At 37.5% G+C, this 12428-nt stretch overlaps 1 protein-coding gene across 1 annotated transcript in view; it reads right to left on the bottom strand.

The window, feature by feature from the left end:
• Positions 1–12428, bottom strand: part of DNAH9 (dynein axonemal heavy chain 9) — a 321611-nt gene that overhangs the window by 218422 nt on the left and 90761 nt on the right. Inside the window, exons 25-26 of the mRNA XM_037492667.2 lie at positions 11926–12165; positions 11409–11569 (exon numbers count right to left, since the gene is read on the bottom strand). Of these exons, the coding sequence (XP_037348564.1) occupies positions 11409–11569; positions 11926–12165 (401 nt within the window). The remainder of the gene's footprint in view (positions 1–11408; positions 11570–11925; positions 12166–12428) is intronic.

Genomic DNA, 12428 nt, shown 5'->3' with positions numbered 1-12428 from the left:
GGCTGCTTGAAACTGACAGATGACTCCTGGAAGAACCAGAGGGGAACAGAGAAGCCCACCCAAGATGCCGGCAAGTCCCAACAACACAGTGTCCCAACGCATACGGCAAATTAGAAAACAGACAGTAGGGAGGAGAAGAACCACACGCAACCTAGCAACTCTCCAGAGAAAAAGCACACCACAAAAAGAAAGCCAGCCCCCAGATTGCAACGACAATAACTTGGAAGAATTTCTGAGCCTTCCAGAAAGAGAATTTAAAATTGCCGTGATTAAAAAACTGACAGAAGTCATAAAGGAAAACAATGATAAGGGAAAAATAATCAACGATCAGAAGAATGCAATTGAGTCCCTAGAGAGGGAAAACAATGGTCAGAAGAAAGAAATTGAGTCCCTAAAGAGGGAAGTAAAAGAAATGCAGGAGATCAAAGAATTAATGGAAGAACTAAAGAATTCTGGGAAAAGCAATGAAAGCAGAATAGATGAAATGGAAGAACGAATAAGTAATCTTGAAGACACAGAAATAAAAAGAACCAAAACAGAGAAGGAAAGAGAAGTACGAAGGAAAAAGAACGAAGAAAGACTTCGGGAACTATCGGACTCCATGAGGAAAGGAAATATAAGAGTTATAGGAATACCAGAAGGAGAGGAGAGAGATGTAGGAACAGAGAAAATATTCAAAGAGATAATTGAAGAGAACTTCCCAAATGTGAAGAAGGAGCTGAAAATTGATATACAAGAAGCAAGAAGAACACCAAACTTCCATGACGAAAGGAAAAATACAGCAAGACACATAATAGTAAAGCTCCCAAGAATCCAGGACAAGGAAAAAATAAAGAAGCTGGCAAGAGGGAAGAAACAGATAACATTCAAAGGAAAACCAATCAGGCTGACATCAGACTTCTCCGAAGAAACACTACGGGCAAGGAGAGAGTGGAGGGACATAGTCAACAGACTCCAAGAAAACAGATGCCAACCAAGAATACTCTATCCCGCAAAGCTCTCCTTCCTCTTTGAAGAAAGAATATGGACCTTCCCAGACAAACAGAAACTCCGGAATTTCATTGCAACTAAACCCCCACTCCAAAAAATACTACAAGGAGTTCTAAAGCCAGAACCTCAGAGGACGAATAACAATGAAAGAAGGCCAAAAAAAAAAAAAAGTTATTAAAAGAATAAATAAATAAAATCAAAGGAAAGACAAACACAATGGCAAATACAGATGTTAACATATCAATATTAACTCTAAATGTAAATGGACTAAACTCTTCAATAAAAAGACACAGAGTTGCAGCCTGGATTAAGAAACAAAACCCAACCTTTTGCTGTCTCCAGGAAACACATTTAGCTACAAAAGATAAAAATAGGCTCAAAGTTAAAGGATGGAAAACAATCCTACAAGCAAATGGACCAAAAAAGAAAGCAGGAACAGCTATACTTATATCAGATAAAACAGATTTCAAACTCAAAAAGATAAAAAGAGACCCCAATGGTCACTACATTATGATCAAGGGGACAATACTTCAAGAAGAAATAACACTCATTAACATATACTCACCAAACGAAGGAGCACCAAAATATATCAGACAACTGTTGTCCTCTCTGAAAACAGACATCAGAGAAAACACATACGTAGTGGGAGACTTCAACACACCACTATCAACAATGGATAGATCAACAAGACAAAAAATAAGTAAAGAAACCAAAGCTCTAAATAAAGACCTAGAGCAATTGGGCTTAACAGACATCTATAGAACACTAAACCCCAAAAAAACGGAGTACACATTTTTCTCAAGCGCACACGGATCATTCTCCAGGATCGATCACATACTGGGGCACAAGACAAACATCAACAGATACACCAAGATTGAAATCATATCAACCATCTTTTCTGACCATGAAGGCATCAAACTAGAAATAAACCATAAAAAGAAGGCAAGGAACTTTCCTACCTCATGGAGATTAAAAACCACACTACTGGAAGACCATTGGACTAATGAGGAGATCAAAGAAGAAATTAAAAAATTTTTTGAATTGAACGACAAGGAGGACACCAATATCCTAAATGTATGGGATGCAGCAAAAGCAGTAATAAGAGGAAAATATATAGCAATAGAAGCTCACATCAAGAAACAAGAAAGAACGCAAAGAAACAACCTAATCTCGAAGCTCAAAGATCTAGAAAAAGAACAACAAGAAAACCCCAAAACCAGTAGAAGAAAAGAAATAATAAAAACCAAAGCAGAAATAAATGAAATTGAAACTAAAAAAACAATCCAAAAGATCAATGAAACCAAGAGCTGGTTCTTTGAAAAAATAAATAAAATAGACAAACCCCTAGCCAGGCTCACAAAGGAAAAAAGGGAGAAAGCACAAATAAACAGGATCATCAATGAAAGAGGAGAAATCACAACGGACACAGCAGAAATCAAAAGAATAATCAGTAACTACTATGAACAGTTATATGGAAACAAGTTTAACAATCTAGAGGAGATGGACAAATTCCTACAACTCTACAATCACCCAAAGCTAGATAAAGAAGAAATAGAACACCTAAACAGACCAATTACAATTAGCGAAATTGAAATGGTAATCAAAAACCTCCCCAAAAACAAAAGCCCAGGACCTGATGGATTTACAAATGAATTCTACCAAACATTCAGAGACGAATTAGTGCCTATCCTTCACAAACTCTTCCAAAAAATTGAGAAGGAAGGGACAATACCAAACACGTTCTATGAAGCCAACATTACACTAATACCAAAACCGAACAAGGACAACACAAAAAAGGAAAACTACAGGCCAATCTCCCTAATGAACACTGATGCAAAAATCCTCAATAAAATTTTAGCTATCAGAATCCAACAATGTATCCATAAGATAATTCACCACGACCAAGTTGGATTCATTCCAGGGGCACAAGGATGGTTTAACATCCGAAAATCAATCAACGTTATCCAACACATCAACAAAAAGAAATATAAAAACCATATGATAATATCAATAGATGCTGAGAAAGCTTTCGACAAAGTGCAACACCCATTCATGATAAAAGCCCTTGAAGTTCTTGGGATACAAGGAACATACCTCAACATCATAAAGGCCATCTATGACAAGCCAACAGCCAGTATCATTCTCAATGGTGAAAAGCTGAAAGCAATTCCATTAAGATCTGGAACAAGACAAGGATGTCCACTCTCACCATTGCTTTTCAATATAATACTGGAAGTCCTAGCCAGGGCAATAAGACAAGAGAAAGACATCCAAGGAATCCAAATAGGAAAAGAAGAAGTCAAACTATCACTATTTGCAGACGATATGATATTATACATAGAGAACCCCAAAAACTCCACAGAAAAGCTAATTCAACTCATCAATCAGTTCAGTAAAGTGGCAGGATACAAAATCAACACGCAAAAGTCAGTAGCCTTCCTATACACAAACAATAAATCTGAAGAAGAAGAAATCGAAAAGACCATCCCTTTTGTTATTGAAACAAAAAAAATCAAATATTTGGGAATAAATCTAACAAAAGAGGTAAAGGACCTATACAAAGAAAACTATAAAACACTGTTAAAAGAAATAGAAGAAGACACAAAGAAATGGAGAGACATCCCCTGCTCATGGATTGGAAGAATAAACATTATTAAAATGGCCATCCTTCCAAAAGCAATATACAGATTCAATGCTATTCCAATCAAAATTTCAATGTCATTCTTCAAAGAAATAGAAAAATTATTGATGAAATTCATATGGAATCACAAAAAACCCCGAATAGCCAAAGCTCTCCTGAAAAAAAAAGAAGGGAATGGAGGCATCAGACTCCCAGACTTCAAACTATACTACAAAGCCATAATCATCAAAACTGCATGGTATTGGAACAAGAACAGACATACAGACCAATGGAATCGAATAGAAAATCCAGAAATAAACCCACAGATTTATGGTCAACTAATCTTTGACAAAGGAGCAAAGACTATGCATTGGAGCAAAGAAAGTTTGTTCAATAAATGGTGCTGGGAAAACTGGGTCGCTACATGCAAAAGAATGAAGCTTGACCACCACCTCACACCATACACAAAAATCAACTCAAAATGGATTAAAGAACTAGACATAAGACCTGAAACCATAAAATATATAGAAGGAAATATAGGCGAAACACTACGTGATTTGCACATCAAAGACATCTTTACAGACACATCACCCAAAGCAGTGATAGTGAAGGCAAAGATAAACAGCTGGGACTATATCAAATTAAAGAGCTTTTGCACAGCAAAAGAGACAATAACAAAAACAAAGAGAAACCCCACCAACTGGGAGAACATTTTTGCACCCAACACTAATGATAAAGGACTGATCACAAAAATCTGCAAAGAGCTGATGAGACTCAACAACAACAAAGAAAATAATCCAGTCAAAAAATGGGCAGAAGAGCTTAAAAGAAACTTCTCTGAAGAGGAAATGCAAATGGCCAACAGGCATATGAAAAAATGTTCAACATCACTTGTCATCAGGGAAATGCAAATCAAAACTACCATGAGATACCATCTTACACCAGTGAGAATGGCACATATTAAAAAAACTAGCAACAACAAATGTTGGCGAGGGTGTGGAGAAAAAGGAACTCTTCTGCACTGTTGGTGGGAGTGCAAACTGGTCCAACCACTGTGGAAAGCTGTGTGGAGATTTCTGGACCTACTAAACATAGAGCTTCCATATGACCCAGCAATTCCACTCCTAGGTATTTACCCAAAGGACACAGAAACATCAATTCCAAAGAACACCTGCACCCCTATGTTTATAGCAGCACTGTTTACAATAGCTAAGCTTTGGAAACAACCCAAATGCCCAAAAATAGATGACTGGATCAAGAAGATGTGGTACATATATACCATGGAATATTACTCAGCATTCAAAAAAGATAAACACATGCAATTTGCAGCAACATGGATGGAGCTGGAAGGGATCATGCTCAGCGAAATAAGCCAAAAAGAAAAAGAAAAATACCGGATGGTCTCACTCATAGCAGGAATCTAGAAAACTTAAATAATGGACCAGGAAAATGAAAAACTATAAGAAAGTGAAAATCAAAATCAACAAAAAACTATGAACCAGAGACACTTTTAGGGGGCGGGGGCGGGAGGGGAGGGATTGGGGTCAGAATGGGGGGCGGCAATTGTATGGGGAATATAACAATAAAATTTATAAAAAAAAAAAAAAAAAAAAAGTAAGAGAAACAACAATAAATGTATTCAAGGATGTGGAGAACCAGGAACCATCATATATTGCTGCTGGGGATGTAATATGATCCAGGCACTTAGAAAATAGTTTAGTAGTTTCTCAAAAAATTAAACAAAATCACTATATAGCTTGGCAATTTTCCTCCCAAGTATCCACCAAAGAGAAATGAAATCATACATCAATACAAAGAGTTGCATGAGAGTATTCACAGCAGTATTGCTTATAATAGCCCCAAACTGTAAATAACCTTAGTGTCCATCAACTGGTAAATAGATAGATAAAATGTATCATATCTATAAAATGGAATACTATTAAGAAATAAAACGGAACAAAGTGTTGACATATGCTCTTTCATGGATGAATTCCAAAAAATGATACGCAAAAAGAAAGAAGCCAGGCATGAGACTACATGCTGTATGGTTCCAGAATAGAAAGTAAATGTCCAAATTAGGCAAATTTATAGAGACAGAAAGGATATTAGTAGTTGCCTGGGGCTGGGAGTAAGAATGATAATTAACTGTAAATAAGTGTGAGGAAACTTAATGAGGAGCATGAAAATGTAAAATTGATTTGGTGATAGTTCAAGCATCCAGTAAAGTTACCTGAAATTACTGAATTGCAAACTGGAATGGGTGAAATTCTTGATATGTCAAATATACCTCAATAAAGTTGCTTTAAAAATACATAGTGAGGGCCTCCCTGGTGGCGCAGTGGGTTGAGCACAGCACTGTGAAGCTGTCTGCAGCCTCTGTAGCCGGGTTTGATTCCTGGCCAGCCAGGGAGAAACCCACATGGCATGGCAGAACTCTCCTCTCTCACCCGCTGCTCCCCTCAGCAGTGCTTTTGGTCTGTCTGCCTGTTCTGTTCCCTGCTCTGTCTCTGGTGAATTCTCTCACCCTCCCACACCTCTGGCCTGTACCCCAGCTATTGTATAAATAAAACATAAATCTTAAAAAAAATACATAGTGAAAAAGTAATCATATAGCAATATATTTTTTTAAAAAGACCTATGGGTGCTTTGGTGGTGGGTGTGGTGTGGAAACAACACCTGAAGAGAGAGAACCTGTACCTCTAAATATAAATTTGTAAATCAATGCTACTTCAGTTTAAAAAAAAAATCTATTGATAAAAGTAAGAATCACTCAAAATCTATATGAAGATACTTACAAACCTTTCATAGGCACATAATTTGAAGATATGAGTAAATAAAAATATAGCACATATGAAGATGGCTATTCTTCAAAAGTAAGTTGAAAGTCTTAAGGTTTACCAATCAAAATCTTAACTGTTTCTAATTTAGAACCTGACAAAATGATTAAAGCTTATTTGAAAGAAGAAATGGAAGATAGATGATACAGACTTTTACTTAAAAAATCTTACAGGTCTTTATATAGCTACAATCCTTAAATAGTATAGAATATAGATAAAGTGAAATACTAATGAAACAGAACATATATATTTGAGGCAGTTTTATGCCTCATGGCAACTGAATATGGCAGAGCAAACATCAGGAACTTATGAGGAAAAGGATCCATTATTTCCTACAAAATCTTTGGACCAATTGGTTACTTAAAAACAAAGAAAATGTTTCTGTGGATTTTCCTTGGTGAGGATTTCACACTTTGTTAAGCCATGTCCCCTCTGTAACTTGTATTCTGGTGGTGGTGTCAATCAAAGCATTTCCTATTCTCTCAGGGGTGGGTACAAGGCTTAGGTTGAGCAAAATAATCAATCTCATTGGTCACAGTGACCCACGTGATCAAAACAGGATCAATCAGAATCCCTTTGAGGAATCTGACATATGGGCCCAGGAAAGAGAAGTGTCTCTTCCTCTTGGGTCAGTAGTCATAAAGACATGGGCATGGAGACCATCTTTCCATCCATGCAAAGAAAATCTATGCAAGCAAGAATTCAATACTCAGAAGAAAGCAAAGTAATGCTATGAGAGAGAGCTCAAGTCTTGATATCACTCTGTTTAGCTCAAAGAGCTGGTTACAATGCAGCTGGACTCATCTGCCAGGGATGTGAGAATAGATGTCCTATTTCTGTTTAAATTAGTTTGAATTAGATTTTTATCACTTATAACCAAAAACATTCACTTTACTCAGTCAAAAAAATTTTAATAAAGGAATAAAAAAGGTTAAAGAAAAAATAAAATAAAATTATAGTAAAACACAGGGATATACTAGACTGATCTTGAAATGGGCAGGAACTTTCTAAACAAAAAAGTAATAAAATGGGCAATGATAGTAACAATTCACAGGAGAAGAAAATGTAATAGCCAATAGACACATAAAAATGCTCAAGCATCTGGCCATCCAAATCCAAATAAGATACCATTTTCTTACAAAATTAGTAATTTTTAACAATAATGCTTAATGCTGGCGAGGAAGCTATGATACACAGCATATTATTGCAATTTCATTTTTCAAAATCTACATGTAGATGAAAATAGACTACATATGATAATGGTTAAATCTGGGTGGCTTTTAGTTTTTTTTTTAGCAGATTGCAAAGTTTTCTAATTAAACTATCAGATAAAACCTTAAAAAGAAAGTGTACGACTCATGGTAGTTATGTCCTTGTCCAGCAAATCACCTTCAAAGACTCTTGCATCAATTATATCTCACCTACTTGCAGTAGTTCCTGAGAAATTAAGAGGTACTCCAAATTGATAAGCAGTTGATTAAAATAGTACTTAGCACAGGGCTGAAAGGGGCATTTGTGTATGAAGGTGAGGGAAGGGGAGTACAGGGAAAGGAGACCATCAAAGGTTAAGAAACAACTTAAAAGAATTGCTTTGTTCAGCCTGAAAAAGCATTTCCATTTAGTTCTTCAACTCGCTGTTGTGCCAAAGTCCTGTGACAATGGCTGAACCATTGTCTCTACTTATATATTCAAGTCCCATCCAGGCAGTGGGAAATTCCAAAGAAATAGGCATAATCAGTCAGATGTACTGTAATGCGGGTGTGCTTTTAATGAATGTGCAAAGGTTGTACGGATCAATTGTCCATTTGATTAATTCCACTGGCAGGAGAGAATTAAATGTACTTAAGCTACACAGCAGCAAAAGCTGAATGCTCTTTATAATGTGATTTTCTGCGTTGAGGCCAATTTTTTTTTCAGGGCAAAACATTTCTTGAGATAATAATGGAAGTCAATGAGAAAATGGAATTTGCCATATAAATATTCAACTACATACTACTTTGTCAGTGAAGCATCTAATGTGCAAAACAAGGTCAAGGTCTACATAGTATTCACCATTATTTTCAGCAAATCTTCCTTTCAAATTCTTATTTGCATCATTTCATAGGAGAGGTGATAAATTCCTGTCTTAGAAACAATTCATTGTCAAAACTTTACCCTTTCCCTCTATAAGACATTCAGCATTTGTATGCTAGAGACCTCTACATCCAAAAGAGGTAATTATCTTCTTCAACTCCTGGGCAGATGTGAAGACCCCAGGAAAAGAAAATCTTATATATTTTATCAGTTGGAATGATAATGTCTGATATGTCAATGGAAAGGAAGGAAATATTCTGAATGGGCATGAGGGTATGAGGAGGCTGGGCACATATCCATACTCTCAGAAATCACTTCATTGCATGCATTCAAGGAGTATTTCTTGAGGGCCTATTATATACCAGACATGGTCCTTGGTCCTGGGGGTAGAGCAGTGAGTAAACCCAGTCAATGTTATCATGGGACATAGAATCTAGAGTGGAAGACAGACACTAAACAAATTGCTTGATTTTATAATAGTTTCATTATTACATTCCAAGTTCACATCAGGTCCTGAACTATTAGCTCATTTTCCAAGAAGGCAGAAGACTTATTAAAAAAGGGAATTTGGTGGTAGATTTTCTCCCTCTTTAGTTAGGGACCTTGTTGAGAATCACTACAAAGAGAAAGGCACAGGTGAGGGTCTACTCTAAATGAAGCTTGAGGTGGGAAAACATTTTCTTTAATCCATAGGGAATGTGCCCTTTCAACTCATGAGATTGACCCAAGTAAAACCTATGGCAGAGAAATCTGCACCTTCCTTGGAGAAGATGTTACTTGCCTTTGTCCTTTGCTGGGGCAGTGAGAAGGGTCACTCCCCACTAAAAGCAGATGACAGTAGCTGTCCCTTTGCCTTTAGGAGTCAAGGCACAGAGTCCTAGGGAAAATCCTCTGCATCAACTTCCCCTTCTTGTTTACTCTTACAATCTGGGTCTTGCATATTCAACTACCATTCATTCATTCAACAGATATTAATTAAATGTCTATTAGGTCCTGATGATATAGGAACAAAGCAACACACGAAACACATAAAGTTCCCTGATTACAAAGAGTTTACATTCCAAAGGTCATTTTTGAATGTGGGAAATGTTAAGAAGAAGATGAACAGAGGGATCTGTTGGGGGAGGTGGCAGTGGTTGTTTTTTTTAGAAAGAATAGCCAGAGAAGACCTCTCAGTCAGAACTGAGAGTAGAATGAAAGCATAGAAGGTGACAGTAGAACAGAGAGCATGGAGAAGGGCATTCTAAATAAAGGAAAGCACATATGTGTAAGGCTATAAGTTTGAATGAATTTAAAGGGATCAAAGCACAAAAGGGAGGCCAGAGTGACTAGGGTGCTGGGTGTCAGGCATCAGGATGGTTGGCAGAAGGATTGGGTCCTATGAGGAACTCAAATCTTAATCTAAGTGCGGGGTGGGGGTGTACCTGGACACAGTGATGTGATTTTTACATGATGTCATGTAAAAAGAGAGAAAAGTGTAAGAGTAAGTGGGAGGTGGTTTGCCCTGGGTGGAAGATCTTTTCAGAGTAGGCAGGAAAATGAATTAAAGAAGTAAAAAGCATGGGGGAGATGAATCATGAGGTCTTACTCTACAGATGATGTTGACATTTCGACTACTTTGGACTTCAGATGGTCCTATTCATCCAATGAGAACATAAAATATAGTCTTTGCCATTATACTCCTCTGATGAAAGATTTATCAATAGTTTATCACTACTCATTGGGTAAAGAATATAGTCTTTATACTTCATAGTCTGGTTCTGACCATTCTTCCATCCTTATGAGCAACAATCTCCCCAAAGTAAAAAATCTACTGTCTCTTCTTTTGTCTTCTATTTCATTTTACTTTCCAATTTACATGACTTTGCATATAATATTTCATTTTCGAGAATATTTATCAGTAGTTCTTTAGCTTTTGGGAATCCTAAGCCATTTTAACAATTATTATATGCCCCTCAATAGAAAACATAACATACATGCAGACTTGTGTACAATTTCATGGACACCTTGAAAACCATCCTACAACCTACTAACATCCTTCAAGTTTGGATCAGACACCATGTCTTCCCTGAAGCCTTCCCTCTGCTTTTCTACTCAACCTTGGTGGGACCCTCTGTGTTCAGAGGCCTTACTGCTGAGTCACTTGCTTGAAGTTTGGAGCATATGGCTTTGTGTCCTATTTTACATTGTGGCCTTGCACTTTTCCCCTTGTGCTTTTTAAATTTTTATCTACATATGTCTTCTTTCTCTCACTAGAATTGGAGTTGAAGGGCAGGAAATGTTTATATTCCCAGGGACTAGTTCAGAGTCTGGTGTCAACTCATTCATGAATAAATTAATATGAATGGGAGAGAATATAGCTCCCTAAAAAAATTGTAAGCTTTTTAATGATAGGAACTACACTGTTTTTAATCATTCTGTGTTCCAAGAGTAAAAGGTGCTTGAATAAGTAATAAAAAATGATAAGAAAAAAGCACAAAAGATCAGTTAGTGAGCACTTAATTTGCATAAAACTTATAAACATTTTATCTTCACATAACTCATGCAAGGTATGAGTTTCTATTTCTATTTCACAGATGAAGAAACTGAGAATTAGGTTAAATTTTTCATGGTCAAAGAACTGGTATGTGTTGGTGTTAGAATCTAAGTATGTACGACTGCCTAGTAACTCCTCAAAAACTCATGGTTCATTGGTTTGCTCTGGGATTTGTTCTGGTAAGGAATCTAACCTAGATCCTTTCAGTTTTACCTTATATCTGTTGTGTTAAGCCAGGCCCTCCCCCTTCAGCTTTCTGGACAAATAGCAAGTGACAGCGACCTTGACCCTGGATGGCCATCAGAAGAACTGAACCAGTCAGCAATGGGGTTTTTCTGACACCAGCACTCACCTATCAGTCAAAGGTGTTATCACCAGACGAGGAGTATTTCCCAGGTATTCATAGGAATACAGAAATTGGGCATCACAGATGTTGGCAAAGCAGTGTTTGGCCTCATCATCCCAACGATGACGCAGCTGGGACAACCAGAGGAAGGCCTGGGCATTATCTACCTGAAGAGAGAGTAGCAGAGTATGTGTGTAAATCCAGTGTTCAACTTGACCACAGGATACACAGGACTTCGGATAACTTGGGGCTTATCTGCCAGTCCAAAGCACAGGCCCACTCTGCTTACCACAACATAGAAAGCATGATATGCTTTGATTATACAGTTTATCATATTCATATTTTTATCATATTTCTTGGGAATTTTAAAAGGTGACAGCAGCCACCATGATCCTTCCCAGCTCTCAAGCCAGTACAGAATCTGGGACTCCAGTGTTTTGGCCATCTGTAAGACTCTCTTTAACCCCAATATTCATGTGTTGCTCTTCACAAACAGGGACATTCCTACATGTTTAGAACCTACCTTCTGAGCAATCATCTTGGCTACCACATCCCGGGCATGCACATCAATGGTGCATATGGTCATGATCTTCTGCCGGTCACCCTTGGAGAGTTGACCAATCAGCATGGTGATGAGGCTTTTGAGCTGGGCCACCTGCTTCTTGTAATAGTCCTTCATGGCATTTTCATAACCTTCTTCCAATCTGGCAAACGCAATGCCCACCTCTGTCGTCCACCAGATCTGAGTGCAGGTCAGGGCCACCTGTGACAACAAAAGTTACTCAGTAAAGTTGTCACTTGGATTGTCTCTAAAACCAGCCCACTCATCCTACAGCAAGGGCTCAAAATTTAATTGTGCAGATGACCTACATCCCTTCCCTCCCTCTTCCACCAACACTGAGTAAGTGAGCTACATGCTTCTAAATCCTTAGAGATGTGAGGTGGTTAAAACACAAGTGGGAAAAGAACTTTCTGCTCCTGAAAAATCTATCATTTGGTTGAGGACAATCAGCAGCTTACTATTTT

This window comes from Talpa occidentalis, unplaced genomic scaffold (assembly GCF_014898055.3).
Source record: "Talpa occidentalis isolate TD23 unplaced genomic scaffold, MPIMG_talOcc4v2.1 talOcc4.7, whole genome shotgun sequence".
Taxonomy (NCBI): Eukaryota; Metazoa; Chordata; class Mammalia; order Eulipotyphla; family Talpidae; genus Talpa; species Talpa occidentalis.
The sequence above is the reverse complement of the archived record's forward strand: the minus strand, read 5'-3'. Positions and strand labels throughout refer to the sequence as shown.